The sequence below is a fragment of the Gopherus flavomarginatus genome, chromosome 2 (genome assembly GCF_025201925.1).
Source record: "Gopherus flavomarginatus isolate rGopFla2 chromosome 2, rGopFla2.mat.asm, whole genome shotgun sequence".
Taxonomy (NCBI): domain Eukaryota; kingdom Metazoa; phylum Chordata; order Testudines; family Testudinidae; genus Gopherus; species Gopherus flavomarginatus.
The window spans coordinates 277,220,018-277,239,108 of record NC_066618.1 but is presented as its reverse complement, the minus strand read 5'-3'; the positions used below and the strand labels follow the sequence as shown (position 1 = coordinate 277,239,108).

Genomic DNA, 19,091 nt, shown 5'->3' with positions numbered 1-19,091 from the left:
TCAGTGCTCAACACACACTCCCTTCTCCATCCTTTCGCATGCCACTACTAGACTGGGCCCTAACCTACCACTGCTCTCATTGAATGTACAAACTATCCATGTTGCAAATTACTTTGAGAATTAACATTTATTGGAGACCATCAGCTGACTACCAAAGCATACCACATTCATGCTGTCAAAACTGATTACACTCTTTTTCCTTTTGCCCGTCTGACTCAGCAGTTATTCATTCCTTTTGCAATTTAATAGCTTTTAGCACAATAGCTGATTTAACTGCTTCTTATCACATATTGTTGTAACTTTTGCTGGTCTGTGGGTTTTGGCACATTTTGATTGCTTTTATATGTCACATGTCTGCTCATCTTAAGATTGAAAAGCCTGCCAGGCACAAGCCAGTGCAACAGTAACATATAGGGAGGAAAAAGGAATCTATTGCTTTCTCATCAAGAAATTGCTACAGCTGTTCTTTTAAATACATCACTGTCCAATTTGTAAGCTACATTTTATTCTTCAAAGTAGACTACATATAATGAAACAACAAAGTGCAAATGCAGTTTGTAGACCTCACATTTATAAATTTCAAATTAATACATTATAGTCTATATGTGATAGTTATTCTAAAATAATTAGGCTATAATTTAGTTCTCTTGGTACTGGCAATAACAATGTGGACATATTGCAAAAATTTGTTTCAGGTTTCTCCAGCAGCACAGTTTATAAACATACCCCATATCAGGAGAGAGTGACTGTAGGATAAGGGCTGTATTAAAGGATGACTAAAACATTATGCAGTCTGGAGAAGATTCTGAATAGTGTATTCTGAACTCTTAGTTGCATTGACAATGGAGCTATAAAAAAAATTATGCCAGCTAAGGACCTGCCCCTCTGCCTCTTATTCACTTCCCTTGTTCTAACTGACCAAAATTCCCATGAACATTCACAAAACTTCGTTTACTGACTCTTTTTGGGCACTTACTATTTCCCTATATATGGCAAGAAGGACAGAGGAGGGGATGCTCACAGGGACAGGACCAGAGGTGGAGCCCACTACGGATGATGAAGCACAGGAAGTATCTGTCAGTTGACTCCACTCCAAGGACACCCCAGACATCTGTATTCACACTGGCCTCCAACTGCTGGACAGCCAGAGCTCCTGGTTGTCCAGAGCCAGCTCAGAGCCCCCAGTTATGTGGAGTGAGATCAGCCCCCAAGCAATAGGAGGCTGCTTTCCTCCAGTTCACCATGACAGCATTATCACTGGACCTAAATGAAGCAAAAGTTTATAGACAAACGTAAATATTTTTACCTGAACTTGGAGTAACAAGAAGCTTAAATCCAGTAAATTTCCCTTTAGGGGCTTTCCATGAAATCTGTACACTGTCATGAGTGACTAAATTATATCTTAGTCTTGTTGGTGGAGCAACTGTAAGGAAAAAATAAAGAGACCTTACTTTACAGTAAAAAAGTTTATTAATTTTTAAATAAAGGTTAAGGAAAATACACAGGCAAACACACACAAGTTTGACAACACAAAGGATGCAAGTTATTCTAAATGTCACATAAATCAGCTTATTAGTTTGTAAAATAACATTAATCCCCATGGTGCCTTATTTCCCCCAGTGATATAACCTTTAGATTTATGGGGGAGGAAAACGCAAACTACTGACCTTATAAAAGACAGAGACAAATGATGTTAGATGTTAAGATGCTAGTTTAGCAAGCAAAGCTGGTTATACAAAATGCTCTTTGTTAATGTATAGGAACTAAAATTGATCTTCCTTCTTATTTGACAATATGCCTTTCCTAGCTCTTCTGCCAAATATCATGGGTTTTTCATTTAAGTCACTCAGGGCCAAATTTTCAAAGGCTTGTGTGGGCACAAATGTCCTTCTTACATGTTTATTTTAAGCTGCAAGCAGGGGACAGGAAATAGCACAATTTTCAAAAGGGATGGTGGGTGGGTGCGTGCAGAGCTGCAAAAATGGAGCATGCAAACTGATTGGGTCATGGGCATGGCCTCAGTAGTTAATGCCCATTCATCCCTATCAGAAACCAGAATTGTCCTGGGCCGCTCCACAGCTAACTTAGATGTATACAGGCTAACCAAGGTTCAGGCAAAGGCAATCCAGGCACTGTAGGTGAAGCCAGCCTCTACTGACTCCTGGATCATCAACTATAGTTCAAAATAGAAACAGTGGGAAAGAATGGAAACATGAAGGGATTGTGGGAGAAAGGGGCAGGTAGCATTTTAGGTGCCCAGGAACAAGCAGAAATTCCAGACCTGTGTGCTCTGAGGTGACCAGAGGAGCAGAGGTGGCTGAAGTAGAGGGAGGATGGGAAGGACTATCACGGGCTCCCCACTTGACTCAGCAAGGCAGCTGCATGCCTGGAATGCTTTCCACTGTGTGCTTTGGGGCATGCCTCAGCACTTAAGTGTACCATACTGGTTCACTGGCTTACTCTAATGTATTATTAGCATATGCCAGTGGTCTCCAACCTTTACACGCCCAAGATCACTTTTTGAATTTAAGGGCAACACAGGATCTACCCTTCCCCTTTCCCGAGGCCCCACCCCTTCCCCAAAACCCCACCCCATTCACTCCATCCCCCCCTCCTCCATCACTCGCTCTTGCCCACCCTCACTCACTTTCACCAGGCTGGGGCAGGGGGATGAGATTAGGGAAGGGATGTGGACCCTGGGCTGGGGCCGAGGGGTTCACAGTGTCTGGGATAGGGCTCTGGGCTGAGCCTGGGGCAGGGTGTAGGAAGGAGTGAGGGATGCAAGCTCTGGGAGGGCATTTGGGTGCAGGAGGGGGCTCCGGACTGGGGCAGAGTGTTGGGGTGCAGGAGGGAGTAAAGGGTGCTGGCTCTGGGAGGGGGGATCAGGGCTGGGAATCGGGGTGCAGGAGAGGGTTCACGGTGCTGGCTCCAGGAGGGGGCTCAGGGCTGAGGTGCAGCCTCACGCCAGGCATCACTTACCTTCAGCGGCTCCCTGTTGGCAGCGCAGAGTGGCTGCCGCTAAAGCAGGCTCACCACCTACCCAGGCCCCACGCTCCCGGACGGAGCCAACATGCCTGTGCAGCCCCTAGGGGGGTGGCACATGACTCCACGCACTGCCCCTTTCTGCAAGCACTGCACCCGCAGCTCCCATTGGCCGCTGCTCCCCCATTCCTGGCCAATGGGAGCTGCGTGGGGCGGTGCTTGCAGGCAGGAGCAATGCTTGCAGGTAGAAGCAGCGCACAGAGAGAGACCCCTACTGCCCCTGGGGCTGCACTGGCCGCTTCTGGGAGCAGCGGGGAGCCGGGGCAGACAGGGAGCCTGTCTTAGGGAGATCGTGATTAACTGGGAGATCCCCTAGGATTGCAAATGACTGGTTGATGACCACTGGCATATGCTATGGTCTTGTAATGAGTTGTGTTTGCCCAGCCCTGTATGTACAGACTGAATGATGTGCTATTTATGAAAATTGTCCTACCAGACACTTAGGAAAGGTAACAGTACAGGAGAATCAGCCCTAGTCTACACTACAGAGTTAGATCAATGCAAGGCAGCTTACATTGACCTAACCCTGTAAGTGTCTACACGAAAATGTCGCTCCTGCCGATATAACTCACCTGCTACATCGATTTAATAACTCCACCTCCAAGAGAGGCGTAGTGCCTATCAGTTAAATCGGTGCAAGCGCTCCTGGTGAGGACGTGCACCACTGATACAAGGAACATCGTGTGGACATGCAAAAGCGATTTAATTACTGCAGTGGCTGTATGTCGACGTAACTTAGGTTGATTTAATTTTCTAGTGTGCACATAGCCTCAGCAAGAGGAAGAAGCATTTTGCTAGCTCAAGGGCAAAGGTAACTGCTACCAAGCTAAACTACTCCAAATGGTTTATTCCAACAATTGGTTCTGTCCTGCCTATAAAATTGAGGATACATCCCAAGGGCCTCTGCCTTCACAATTCCAGATGAATATGGCTCCTCCTGCCACTGAACAAATAGTTTCTAGATCTGAAGGCCCAGACTATCGCACAGCAAACACCATGACTTAAAGATAGGATGTGCCATTTCTATTATCTTTTAATAAGTTTAATAATGTTTTAGTCATTTTTTTAGTTGCTGTTGGCCAAAACATGTGGTTTCTGGTCCCAATTTATATGATGAGCTAATATTTATCTTCTCCTGTGTTGTTTCTCATTAAGATCCACAGACAGGCGTGACGAGTGCCAGAGCCCACAGAGAGAAGGGGCTGCCAAGACACTCCCTCAGGTCTCACTAGTTCTCCCGTTTCAGTCAATGGAGCTGTGGCAATTTATACCAGCTGAGGATCTGGCGAAGCATTTTTTGTGGTTCATGGTCATATCATCGAGTAGGGTTTTTTTGCCTATTTGTTTCTTTACGAGCTGAGAAAAGAAAAGTCAGCTAGTATTTTTATGTTGGTTTTGTTTGTTGGTTCAATTGTTTCTCAATGTTAACAACACTACAATGTTAGAAGTTATCAAAATGTTAACCAAAGTTTAATGGTAAAGCTTTATTTCCTGCTATTGAGTTGTATTCAGCTTATTAGTTAGAGGGGCCTATTCTAGCAGAGCATACCAGCCTCGGTTATTCTCCAGCCTAAAGAGCCAGAGGTGGCAAGGGAATGTAGAAGAGCCAAGACCAGCTTAGTGACATCGCAGCTGCTCTCAGGACAGTGGAATTCAAGGGAGAGAAAATCAGAGGGAGAGTGGGAAGCGAGGGGCACAGAGACAATGAATGTCAAAACAGCCTGGCACAATGCAGACACTTTTTAAAATCTCTGCAATGAGCATGCGTACAAACTATGCGCTCACAGACGGTGGACATGATCTGGACAGGCCTAATCTCCAAACTGTCTGTCCACCCCAATGGGGCTTTAGAAAATAGGCATTAATCGATACAGAAGAATGAGCACATAAAAGTATCCTTTCACACATACAGCTTTGAAAATTTGGCCCTTGCTGTTTTGTGACTAAAAGATCAAATATGAAATATTGTGCTAGGCAAGATACTGCAAGAACATTCAGCATACTGTAAGTGTAATAAAATAACTGAAGCTGTGGTAAAAGTTTTAAAAGCCAGAAAGGCTGTAGGTATGGATTACAGTCTTTAATTCATTCTCAAGATTGATAATGAGTTACGCATAGCTCAAGGACAGATTCAGTCAGTGCTGAATTAACCTAGAGTGATGAATCATGACTACCAGTTCATGAAAATATGTAATTCCAATTATTTACTTTTTCTAAGCAACAGTAAATAATCTTTGGGAAAAACAGCTGTAAGATTCACAGGGATTCAGTGGCTAAGCACCAAGAATACAAATGCCAGCCAAGTGTGTCCTATACCATTGCAAGGGAAAACGAGCTCCAAAGCCCCCTTTTCTCCCATGTGTGACCTAAAGATTAAAAGAGCACTTTCTAACAAAGCAGTGGAGCTCTGACCTACTTGTAATTAGCCATCACCAAATCAGGTAAACTTTTGGAGCTTCTATAAAACCAGACACGTCTGACAATAACAAGCAAAGAAGGACATAATCACCAGAGGTGTTTGTGCTTACTATACAGCTAAAATATGATAGACTACAAGACTTGTGCCAGAATAATCTTTACATAACTAGCTGATCTTAGCTAACCACTTATTCATTTTTGTGTCTAAATGGGGGGAGGACATTTCCAGCCGCAATTAATCATAGGGAGAAAAGAAGAGTTGTTCACAAAACAGATATTTAACTATGTCTTAGTTATGCAAAGACTAGTGTTCTGGCACAGAGAGGTACATATAACTAAGGAAGTTAAATCTAACACTTGGACAAACACAACAAAATATTGATGGGAATTACTACATGGTCACCAACCTGAAGAGGAAATCTTTATTTCTGAGGACCTTTATTGTCTGTGGAACAAAATTTCACTTCTTGCAGAAAGAAAGAAAAATGAATACAAACTGAGTCAGTAGCGAGAGCTTGTTAAGCAGTTTTACAGGGATGAGCAAATGAATGGCCGTCAGCAACATTAAAGCAATCACCCAAAAAGACACTAAGGACAAGTTCAAGGCCTTGGTTTATGCAGCTACATAGAAGTCAGCTATTTTTGTTAGTGCTCCAAATACATTATTCTTGAGGACAAGCAGGAAAACAATGCTTTGAAATACTCAGTATTCTAAAAGGAGGACATACATTCTCAAGGACATAGCTGTCAAACAAACTGTGTAAAGTTGGCAATACTAGTTGCACTTGATTAAACTGAACAAATTGATACTCTACCAAAATTATCTAGCATATACATTAGCAACTTATGGAAATTCTCACAACATGAAGTACAATCACCATCTTGTACCCATAAAAGCAAATTCTTAAATTAACACCCCAATTATTGAGTGGATAAATGGGAACTCTAGCGAGAGCAGACATATTTTCCTTAGTTGTGATGGTTTATTAGCCAGGGTTGTTTTGCGGAGAGTAAACCTTTTATTATTTTAATAGGCTGGACAAGAAGCTCAAATATTTTTAAAGTAACTTTATCTGTTGAACAAGGGGAAAAAATGTTCAAACTAAATGTGAGAGAGTAATTAAATATTGAGTGAAAGCAGAGGGATAGTAAAGGATTTGGAAGGCAGCTAGTAAATGCATCACATCAAACTGGGAGTTCAACAAATGAAAAGATGAAAACATTAAAATCTAAAAGTTACATTTTGAATTATCAGTGACCAACAAATAATAATAATAATTGGATAATTCATGAGCAAGATGGTGGAATGACTCAGCAGAAAACAATCTCACTCAGCAGGGTCTGTTTCTCAAAGAACAACATTCATAACAAGAAAGTACTATAAATTAATGTGTGGAAAAGGGATCATAGGACTGGGATAAAACCTCAAATGTGAAACCAGACCTTCCCAAACATATTCTTTTTTTCTCCTAAGGAATCAATTTGTAGTAATTCCCCAAAGCACTTGTGCACACTAGAACTAACCCCTATTCTTCCTGCACCTTGTTACAATGTGTTATTTCTTTAATCAATGAAACATACTATATCATTTATAGTTAGCCACTTGTTACAAGGAGGAGGAAGTAAACAGTTTATTGCAAGAGGAAAAAGGAAAAACTTTGTCAACAAAGGTCAAAAGGAGAGATTCAGAGGACATGTTACTACTTTAAATGCAGCAAAAGAATATTCTCAACTCGTATTCCACAGGCTATGGATCCACACACTCCATTATTCAATAATATGATGGTGTGGCCTACATTTTCTGAGACCTGCACTTGATTTTAGTGTGCAATTTGTGTCCACTGCTAACATGTGGCTGATTAAATAATTTTTTTAAGTGTTTGATTTTCAAAGCAATTTAGGGGATTTAAACACACCTTCCACTGACTTTTAGATGTATCTGAATCCCCAAAACAGCTTTGAAAATCTGAACCATATGCCGTAACAATCAGGTCCAGACTCCTCACAGGGAGAGCAGAGGGTCTGGACCCCTCAAAAATAAGGAATTGAACCAACTGACTGTATACAATATTACTGCACTATAAAAAAAGTATAAACAAGTATGGTGTCTTATAAAACTTGGTGACACACTGGTCCCAAAAATCATTGTGTGATAGATGTATGGGTGGTGTACAAAGAGTTACATGAGTGTGCTGGAGATATGTTCTTAAAATGTGTTTGGGAGGCAGTGTATAATCCCAGCCTGTGCTAGACAAAGGAATGTGGATTTACTTTGCTGATTAACTTGACTGCAGGCAGAGGACAATAAAAGTACATTTACATATAAGGTAAACAAAGCCATCAAGTTAACAAGTGAGGGGAGAAGAAAGTTTAGCAATTGCTCTGGGGACAGAATATGCACCCTAGAAAGCCTTCCTGTCTCGTGAGGCCGTGACAATGGACTTTGGATAACATAAGGGGAACAAAATGACATTTCAGTTCTCCACTGCTTAGGGGACATGGGAAAAAGCACCTGGTGATCCTGAGAAAGTTGGATCTCCTGGCCAGAAGGGTTAGAGATGCTGTTAACTTGAAGTAAATAAGCAAACTACATAGGCAAAAATTGTAACTAGCTAAAATTAAGTTTTAGTCACTAGAAAGTATGTTTTATTTTGTTTGTAACCAAACTTGTCTTTTTCTCTTGTTCAATATCACTTAAATCTCTGTTCTTTGTTAATAAACTTATTCTTAGTTTTACTATAAAGTATCTAAGTGCTGTTCTATTAAAGTGAAGTGTGAGTCTTCAGCTAACCTAAAAGCCTGGTGTGTACACTATCTCTTGGAAGGAAATGAACTTTATAATTTCTGCGAGTGCCCAGTGAGAGGGACTGGACACTGCAGAGAGATGTTTCTGGGCTTCACTGATGGTTGCCTGCAGACAAGGTTTAGACTGGCAGAGTATCAAGGAGTTTGCTGGCAATGCAGAGAGGCTGGAGTGTCAGGGAGCTGACACACATCTTAGCAGCAGAAAAGCTCTCAACTTGCTGAGACAGAAGAGTAACACAGTGACTTACAGTTCTAGGAGTCCTGAGCGGAATGTCACATATGTATCAAGTGTAAGATATACAGACATATGTATAATCATATGCTTCACTTTGACTCATTAAGTCACAAGCATTTGGAGGCTAAGTTTCTGTTTAGAATAGATGCACAGAGGTAGAAGAAAGGCACAGTGAATCTCTTTCCTCTACAATAAATACTACAGCTAGCATTCCCCGCACTCTGGGAAGTGTGGTTAGTGCACCAAATGATGTTCCATAACCCCCAAGGGTCATGGTCCCCCAAGCAGGTGCGCTGAAATGGGAGGGACTGGGGGCCATGGCTCTCCCACTTTTTAATGGCTGTAAGGGTGAGCAACGGGGAGTAGGGGTGGAGAGGAGCGAGCGAGGGGGGAGGAGGCTTAGGGAAAAGAGTCAGCGTGAGGTCAGAGGCTTGGAGAGAAGGGGCAGTGTGAGGATGGGGCCATGGTTTGGGCGCCCATTGCCCCCCCTCAACTTTTAGGGCTTTTCCGCCACTCCTGCCTCCAAGCATCAGTCAGCATCAAAGACCATTTGCAGAGTGAGCAATGTCAGTGGCAGTATATGCATCTGTTAAGCATGCTCTTCCCGTGACCTCAGAGCCATTTCTACTTGTAACTATCCTCTGGAGATAGAAGATCTAGGCACTGCCTATCCACTGACCATGTTCATGCATAAACATACAACCCAACACTCCTTTCAGTGAAAAAGAGAGGGCCAAATTCTGCTCGGTTATGCCTGTGCAACCTCAGCTGAAGTCAAGGGGGTTGCATGAGCATAGCCAAGAGCAGAATTGGTCCTGTTTTTTCGTGCTTTCAAAGCAAAGGTTGGTTTGGAAGGAAAACACACTAGGACAGACTTGACACCACTGTCAAGACCACATAGGATCGTTTTTAAGCTTAGCAACACCAGCAGTATATTTTTTAATAGTAATACATAAGATATAGACACAATGCAAACAAAAAAGGGTGCATGAACAATCATGACACTTGGCAGCCCAGGGCAGCTCATGCCATCCTACATAATGTAATGATGGTATTAGCTACAGTTCTGGCAAAGCAGCAATATGTATTCCATGCAAGTTCTGTGTCCCACTGCAGAATGATCATTCCCCCAAAACTCATTTGCTTAGAGAGTAGTAACAGCAATATTTTATAGTTACATTTAAGTAAACAGAACTGAGTTTTTTCCCTATAACTCATTTTCAGACATTTTAGCTATACAGATAAATAAGAGCAAGCTTCCTTCTAAGACATAACAGTTCAGAGAATGTGTGAAAATGAGTCAGGAAGAGCGAGACCTGATGATGTACTCTTTGAAGTCAATGGCAAAACTCCCACTGATGTAAATAATGCTGGACTCTCCCCTTAGCAAAGGGCAAACACTATTGCATATGTAAAAGGGGAAACGCACTTCTGCACATCAGAGTGATCTAATGAAAAAGCACTGCTGTCTTATATATCAGTTACCTTGACCCTGAACATGACTGATGAGATGAACTGTGACCACTAAAAAAGCCAACAGGAACCAGTTCTGTATCTTGTATCGACAAATCTTCATCCTGGATACACGTAGTATCAGCAAGTCTGCAACATACAGAACAGAAATATTTATCAAACCTGTAAACCTAGAACATTCACTCAAATGAAAAATGAAGGGTCAAGTCATGGTTCCATCATATCAATGGCAGTTTTGCCATTGACTTCAAATGGGGCCAGGATTTCACTCACAAACTCTGGGTAGCAGAGCACTTTTCCTTGGAAAAGGCTAAGGAATTATTTGAGCATTTATTTCTCTCTCCAAAGTTGCATTCTGACAAAGTAACAGCCAGTCTCCAAATCTTGTCAGGAAAAGGGTTGGAGCCATGAAGTTAAAAGCTGAGGACAATTTTTTCAAAAGTGCCCCAATTTCAGATGCTGAGCCCCTTTGGAAATCTAGTTTGTGTCCTTTGTGGAGCAGACAGGGAGAGTGTTGGGAACAGAGACTGCTATAATGATGAACTAAAACCTCTCTTATTCCAAAACGAGCTTTAAAAAAAAAAAAAAAAAAGACAATGGTATCCTAACTGAGCATCCCTGTGAATGTCAGGCCATGTAATATGGACCAGTGCTGCCCAGACACAGTATCAAGGCATCTGAAACAGGGATTCTATGATCACAAATACAATAATAATTACAACTTAATATCTGCTTTGCATCCACTACTCTGAAAGTGATTCCTTTAACAATTGCATCATGGGGTAACATGTTTATGGTCTGTAATGGCTTCACAAATTTGCACAGTTTATAAGTAAACAGATGGATTTTCCTAATTGCCAGACCTGCAAACTCAGCCAGAAACCCATTTGTGGGGGCATTTACTGTTTAATTGATGTGTGCTCTTCTGCACACTGTGGTAAGGGGGTAAAAACTGTGCAGTCAATTTAGTTAACAGTTCTGCTGAGGAGTCACAATCCAGCTCACTCTCCCATAGCCCTGCAAAGGCCACTGAGCCAGTTCTATTCTACTGAAGTTTTTAATACCACCTTTATCACTCAAATATCTGATAACTGGAGTAGAAAATCATTTTGTCACTAAAGCAAGCAGATATGGCTCAGAATACACACTGGGAATAGACCATTTTTGTACAGCCGCTTTTTATTTTAAAGCTGTCATGGTTAGAAGAGGAGACTTGCTCTGAAATACATGTAAGAAACAATATGAATTCATCATCTGAACTTGGCCCATGAACAATTTATACTATTACAATTGTTGAATAATTGTAACCCCTCTCATAAATGAAAAAAAAATAGAAAATTCTTGATTATATTTAATTGTTTAATCAAACATCTATAAAGGCACAGATTTAGAAACAACTTTGGTATAATTTGGCAAATTGCCAGCACTATTATGATGGGTCTTGCGCTTTCTCTTGTTTGGGGGGGGGGTTCAAGGCGCCATTTCTTGCCCCTGCAGTGGAATGTTAACTGTCCCACTAGTGTCCTAGAGGAGGGGAATGGAGAGGAGGGACCTGGGCCCGGCCTCTACTCCAGGTCCCGGCCCTGAGGATAGTGGTAACCCACTTGAACTGACAATTCCTTCCCCTGGGCTACTTCCCTGTCCTGCCCTCCCTCTGTACAAGCCAGGTGCCCCTTTACTTAGGGTCTTTGACTTCTTAGCCCACCGCAGCACTTCTCCAAACTGTCCTCTGCTTCCCTTCAAATTGTTCTCTGCTCCAACACCAATTCCTCTCTGCTCCAACACCTTCAAACTGTTCTCTGCTCCAACACCAATGCTTTCCACTCCAACACCTTCAAACTGTCTGATTGAAGCAGGGGGTTTTATCATGTGACTGACTGCAGGTGCTCTAATTGGCTTCAGGTGCTCTAGTTAACCTACAGCAAACTTTCTTCCCCTTACAGGGAATAAGACTCCCTTCTAACCCTCTCTTGCTGCCCTCTGGCCATGCTGTAGCACAATATATTCTGCTTTGCAATTTCCTCCTCTCTGCTTCCCACCTCACTCCTCTACAATCTCCCCATATTACCACCAATAAAAAACCACAAACACAAACTTCCTGGTGACCTGTACTGAGTGGGTCACTCCGCTCTTAGGCCAGGTCTACACTACAGGGTTAGGTTGAATTTAGCTGTGTTAGGTTGATTTAAAAATGACTGCATCCACACAACCAATCCCGTTCCGTCAACCTAAAGGGTTCTTAAAATCGACTTCTGTACCGCTCCCCGGCGAGGGGAGTAGTGCTAAAATCAACTTTCTGGGTCGAATTTGGGGTAGTGTGGACGCAAATCGGTGGTGTTGGCCTCCGGGAGCTATCCCAGAGTGCTTCATTGTGACTGCTCTGGACAGCACATTGAACTCCAATGCACTAGCCAGGTACACAGGAAAAGCCCTGGGAACTTTTGAATTGTATTTCCTTTCACTTTAAAGCTCCTCGCCCTCACAGTTGTGCTGTGGCCTACCTTTGATCTCATTCTTTACCACTCCTCTTAATTTCCCAACTCCCTCCTCTTTGCCAATGCCTAAAAACATAAGAATATCCACCCTGGGTCAGATCAATGGTCCATCTAGCCCAATAGTCTGTCTTCTGACAGTTGCCAATGACAGCTGCTTTAAAGGAAATGACCAGAACAGGGTAACTATTAAGTGATCCATCCCCTGTCATCTTTCTGGCAGTTGGAGGCTTAGGGACACCCAGAGCATGGAGTTGCATCCCTAACCATCTTGGCCAATAGCAATGGGTGAACCTGTTCTCTAAGAACTTATCTAATTATTTTTTGGACCACCATGTTATCTAATTGACAATCAATTAACTTTAGTTAGAACAGAACCAAAACCTCTAGTCTAGACAAGCTTCATAGCTTTGATTTGTCCTCTTCATATATCCCAACCTTGCAAACACTTTCTTCAAAAGGAATTATGGGTAGTGACTGCTATGCCTGATAGCCTTTGCAAGGTCATACCATTAGGGCAGTGTGACACACAGTTTTTATATTGCCTTAACTGTATTGGTTTATAAACAGATACAGTTAAAGCAGTACAACCCCATTGTGTGGATGGAGCTATGCTGGTATAAAAGTTCCTATATGGATATAATTTCCATCAAGTACCATAGAATCATAGAATATTAGGGTTGGAAGAGATCTCAGGAGGTCATCTAGTCCAACCCCTTGCTCAAAGCAGGACCAATACCAACTAAATCATCCCAGCCAAGGCTTTATCAAGCCAGGCCTTAAAAATCTCTAAGGAAGGAGATTCCAGTACCTCCTTAGGTAGCCCATTCCAGTGCTTCACCACCCTCCTAGTGAAATAGTGTTTCCGAATATCCAACCTAGACCTCCCCCACTGCAACTTGAGACTATTGCTTCTTGTTCTGTCATCTGCCACCACTGAGAACAGCTGAGCTCCATCCTCTTTGGAACCTCACTTCAGGTAGTTGGAGGCTGCTATCAAATCCTCCCTCACTCTTCTCTTCTGCAGACTAAATAAGATCAGTTCCCTCAGCCTCTCCTCATAAGTCATGTGCCTCAGCTCCCTAATCATTTTCGTTGCCCTCCGCTGGACTCTCTCCAGTTTGTCCACATCCCTTCTGTAGTGGGGGGACCAAAACTGGACGCAATACTCCAGGTGTGGCCTCACCAGTGCCGAATAGAATGGAATAATCACTTCCCTCGATCTGCTGGCAATGCTCCTGCTAATACAGCCCAATATGCCATTGGCCTTCTTGGCAATGAGCGCAGGTTGCTGACTCATATCCGCCTTCTCATCCATTGTAATCCCCAGGTCCTTTTCTGCAGAACTGCTGCTTAGCCAGCTGGTCCCCAGCCTGTAGCAGTGCATGGGATTCTTCCTTCTTAAGTGCAGGATTTGGCACTTGTTCTTGTTGAACCTCATCAGATTTCTTTTGGTTCAATCCTCTAATTTGTCTAGGTCCCTCTGTAACCTATCCCTACCCTCCAGCATATCTATCTCTCCCCTCATCTTAGGGCTTGGCTACACTCAAAAATCCAAAGCGCTGCCGCGGGAGCGCTCCCGCAGCAGCTCTTTGAAGTGCGACTGTGGTCGTGGTGCCAGCGCTAGGAGAGAGCTCCCCGTGGGGATTAGCTTGCAGCTCCCCATCTACTCCACCTCCTTGTGGGGATTAGCTTGCAGCGCTGAGGCACTGTTTACACTGGCACTTTGCAGCCCTGTAACTTGCTGCGCTCAGGGGTGTGTTTTTTTTCACACCCCTGAGCGAGAAATTTGCAGTGCTGTAAAGCGCCAGTGTAGCCAAGGCCTTAGTGTCATTGGCGAACTTGCCGAGGGTGCAATTAATCCCATCATCCAGATCACTGAAAAATATGTTGAACAAAACCAACCACAGGACTGACGCCTGGGGCAGTCCACTTGATACTGGCTGCCAACTAGACATCGAGCCGTTGATCACTACCCGTTGAGCCCGATAGTCTAGCCAGCTTTCTATCCATTTTATAATGCATTCATCCAATCCATACTTTTTTAATTTGCTGGCCAGAATACTGTGGGAGACCATATCAAAAGCTTTGCTAAAGTCAAGATATATCATGTCCACCATTTTCCCCATATCCACAGAGCCAGTTATCTCATCACAGAGGGCAATTAGGTTGGTCAGGCATGACTTGCACTTGATGAATCCATGTTGACTGTTCCTGATCACTTTCCTCTCCTTCAAGTGCTTCAAAATGGATTCCTTGGGGACCTGCTCCATGATTTTGCCAGGGACTGAAGTGAGGCTGACTGCTCTGTAGTTCCCAGGATTCTCTGTCTTCCCTTTTTTAAATATGGCCACTATATTTGCCATTTTCCAATTGTCTGGGACCTCTCCCAATCATCATGAATTTTCAAAGATAATGGCCAATGGTTCTGCAATCATATCAGCCAACTCCCTCAGCACCCTTGGATGCATTAGATCTGGGCCCATGGACTTGTGCAAGTCCAACTAATCTAAATAGCAACATAACCACCTCTATGCCAGCATAGCAGTGTCCACACTGGGCGGTTGTTAAAGCTGTACTAGAACTGTGTTTAGACAAGCCCTTAACTTGTAAACTCCTCAAGCCAGGGGCAAGTCTGCTCTGAGATTTATACAGTAATGGGCACGCTGTCAGCACTCAGCAAATAACTAGAGGATAATAAAGAAGTACCAGCTCCTAGCTAAAAACCAGAGGTGAAACAAAAGGGAATGTGAAATGTGTGGCAGTTGGGATCAGGCCCAATATGAAATCATTGCACTGGAATGGGTTACCTAGGGAAGTGGTGGAATCTCCTTCCTTAGAGATTTTTAAGGTCAGGCTTGGCAAAGGGATGATTTAGCTGATGTTGGTCCTGCTTTGAGCAGGGGGTTGGACTAGATGACCTCCTGAGATCCCTTCCAATCCTGATAGTCTCTGATTCTATGAGCAGGTACCGGGAAGCTAAAGGGTGATTTCAGTAGCCTGCACGCACCAGGGAGTATTATTGGGAAATGATGTAACCCAGCATCAATCCACAGACAAGGCGGATTTCTCTGTTAACATTGCCCGGAGCGCACGGGCAAGAGAGCTTGACCTGATCCTTGGCATTGCTAGGAGCTGGCTACGGCCAGGTCAAGGGCTCGGGGGAAGTAACTGGGCCCGGAGCGGCTCGTGGAGCAAGCCCGTTACTCCTGGCTCCTGCCGGAGGGCTCAGGTGGTCTGGGAGTTCGCGGTTTCCTGCCTTCCCCCGAGCCCTGCTGTCTGCAGGCTAACTCGGTTCGCGTGTAACCCCACTGCTCTGGGGGCGGGGGGACTCTCCGGAGCCCAGGCCGTCCCCCAGCAGTGCCCCCCAGGAGAGGCTGCTGATCTCCGGGGTGCAAAGCTCCGGCCCCTTGCCCCGCACACTGGAAAACGGGACCGAGACCGAGAGTGGTTTTTTTTCCCTGTGCGGAGCTCAGCAAAGGAGCGGGGGAGGGGGGGCTGGCAAAGCCTCTGATCTCCTGTAACCGCCCTCCGGAGATCAGACAGCCCGAGGGGACAGCCCGCAGGTCCAGGCGAACCCCAGCGAGGAACTGCGAGAGCACGCCCGGGCGAACAAGGAAAAAAACCCGGGCGTGGGGGGGCAAGGGACAGGAAAGTGTGCGTCGTGCCAGTCAGCCTCGGGGAGCTGGTGCACCCGGCCGGCGAGGAACTGAAGCCCAGGGAGAGCCAAGACACTGATTCAGGATGCCACGTTTTGCAGAAGATTCTGGGGATTTTTCTTTTGCATCTCAGCCCCCGTTCTCCTAAGGCTTTCCCGCGCCACTCGCCTACAGCTTCCTCTCCTGGCTGGCAAGCCAGCAATCAGTCACATTCACCACCCATCACTGACTCTCGCCTGCTTCTCCTTTGCTTAGGGCCAACGAAAGGTTGAATTCCGAAGGTGGCAGAAAATTATCATGATCAGGAATAGCTGGGGTTGTTATCCTAGTTATTGTACAAGAGTTTAATCAGCTTTTAAATTACCTTCCCCCGCCCCATGGAAAAAAGGGTGACAAAATAAAAATCAAACAGACCTTTGCAGTCATGAGTGGTTTAGCTGCTTGGCGAGGAGGTGTAGCTTTGCCTGGGAGGAATCACTCTTTGCTAATACACACCCCTTCTTTCACTCTTTAATGTGGGTGTTACTCTGCCTCTAAAAGTTTCTTTCCACCCTCCAGCTGCTGCTGGCTCCTTCACAGCACGATCTGATAAGAAAGGGTAGAGAAACAAGGCAGCCAATTATAAAGCAGACGGTGGAAGGAAAAGGAAAAAGGGGAGGGGGGGCCTGAAGAGTCACTGACATCCAGCCAACCCCCTCCCCAGCCAGCTCCAACTCAGGATTTCAGGGAATGAATCCCTGGACTAGTGCAATTCCAGGTGTATACTGGAAATCTGAACTGAAGGTAATTTAGCCTTTTCATTTAAAGGAAACTTTAGGTGCTGTTGCGGGAATGGGATTAAAAGTACGTTTTCGGAGTGGAGCTCAAGCAACCATATTTTTTTCTGGGTGCTGTAGCTTTCCTTATGTCAATTATATGATGCCTCTTCCTTTGGGGTTTGTTTCCTTTCAATTTACATTTCCTTCCCCCAAAGTTACTTACTTATGTAGATTTAAATAATTTTAAAAGATGCCCAATCAAGACCCTAGGTGCCCTAATACATCATTCCTAAAACCATGTTTCCTGCACTATTTGGAATCCAAATGTTCTTGACCCACTTTGTAATAATTCATATCTAGACAAGCTACTTGGCAAATAGGCCTCCTGAAACACCCTAGTCATGGTCTGCCTAGGGCCCCAGGATTGGTCCTGCAGACTCATGCATAAGTCATTTTATGGGCAGGAATATCTTCACCAATTGCTTCAGAAGGGAGTTATTTAATTCACTCCCTTTCAAAATCATATTGCAATGCAAATGTTTAAAATATTCAACGGGAAAATGCAGAAATGTGGGGATTTTATTTTCGTTATACCCTTAGACTTTCTATTATACCTACATAGACTTCTATTACGGTCATTTCTTTGTATTCTGCTACATTGTGCGACGTGCAATAGCTGACACTTTGTACCACTTGAGAGAAAAAAGCCCTCTGCATTATGTGAGTCCTCTAGAGCAATAATGTGACAGTGACCTGGGTTGCAGTCATTGTACCAGAGAATCACACTGAACATTAACTTCAGTCACTAAATTACTTGGTGGGGGGGGGAGGGATATACAGAAGAAGGGGAGATGGGCAGATCTAGTAATTGATCCCCGAAGCCTTTGTAAAGGTGGGGAGAAAAATCAACGCAGTTTATGGACTGCACACGAAGCTGCAATCAAGCATAATGAAGTTGGAGCTCATTTGAAGACACTTCAAGGAGCAGAGTCTGGCTCTCTTTAAATACAAGAAAAAAAATCTGGTAGCAGTCAAAATGCATAAGCGCCACCATGTGGCGGCATCCAGCTAGGTTTCTGTACTAAGTAGCCACCCTACAGCACGAGAGCAAATCTCACCTATCATACCAGTGATTAAACATTGGAACAGCCTGTGAACAAATCTACACTTCAATTTTAAGCCACCTATCTACAGCAGAAATAGTTTTCAAAAATCTCTTCCATGGATACAATGCATCTATTTTAAAGGAACACTATCAAATTAAAAAGGATGGATCTGCTTCTGACCTCGCATTGGTTTTTTTTAATTGCATAACTCCATAGGCTTTATTTATAATAATCTCTCTTCCTGACTTACACCCCTGTATGTGCAGTTAAAACCAGCCCTCTCCCCTCCCCCCCCCATTGATTTTTCAGAATTAGTGTTCATTGTTTACACTTCACTATGCTTGGTCAGTGAAACACCACAGAAGAGCAGTGCAATGACAGAGCTGGATGTTTGGGTTTCTAGAACTAGTTGAGCATTTATGCTATTTAACAACTGTTTTTACTGAAATTTTCTCTTCATTTTAGGTTTTGTAAAACCCTATGAAAATAAAACAAGTATTGGGCCATAGCCTGCATACCCTCTATGCAAATATAGATTAATGTAAACATGTCTACTGTTGACATATGAACAAAATTCTTAATTGACTGTTACTATTGACATAAATAACCTGTCTACACTGAGGTCCAAACTTGCTTCCACTGAAGTTAATGGGAGTTTTTATTGGACCCTAGCCTTTATCTTCAGCTTGTGTAAATTGGCCAAGCTTCACTGATTTAAAAAAGAACAGGAGTATTTGTGGCACCTTAGAGACTAACACATTTATTTGAGCATAAGCTTTTGTGGGCTACAGCCCACTTCATTGGACGCATAGAATGGAACATATAGTGAGGAGACATATATACATACAGAGAACAAGAAAAGGTGGGATTTCAAAGAAGCAGATTTCAAAGGAGCAGAGCAATACCAATTTACACCAGCTGACGATCCAGCCCATTATTTTAAAACTATTCTTTAAACACGCTTTGCTTGGACAGTATGGATCATACAAAATATACGGCATTTTTTAAAAAATCGGAGTTAGAAATAGGTCCACAGGATGAACAAAGGTTGGGATCCACAAAAATCCTTAGGCACCTAAACCCCAGGTTTAGGCACTTGTGTC

General features: G+C 43.6%; 1 protein-coding gene across 2 annotated transcripts in view; it reads right to left on the bottom strand.

Annotated features, from left to right (window-relative positions):
• Positions 1 to 16,669, bottom strand: part of COL14A1 (collagen type XIV alpha 1 chain) — a 175,969-nt gene extending 159,300 nt beyond the window's left edge. For both annotated transcript variants that reach the window (XM_050940487.1, XM_050940490.1), the window contains exons 1-3: positions 16,539 to 16,669; positions 9,986 to 10,102; positions 1,307 to 1,423 (exon numbers count right to left, since the gene is read on the bottom strand). In XM_050940487.1, the coding sequence (XP_050796444.1) occupies positions 1,307 to 1,423; positions 9,986 to 10,076 (208 nt within the window). In that variant the 5' untranslated portion in view covers positions 10,077 to 10,102; positions 16,539 to 16,669. The remainder of the gene's footprint in view (positions 1 to 1,306; positions 1,424 to 9,985; positions 10,103 to 16,538) is intronic.
• Between the last annotated feature and the right edge of the window lie 2,422 nt (positions 16,670 to 19,091).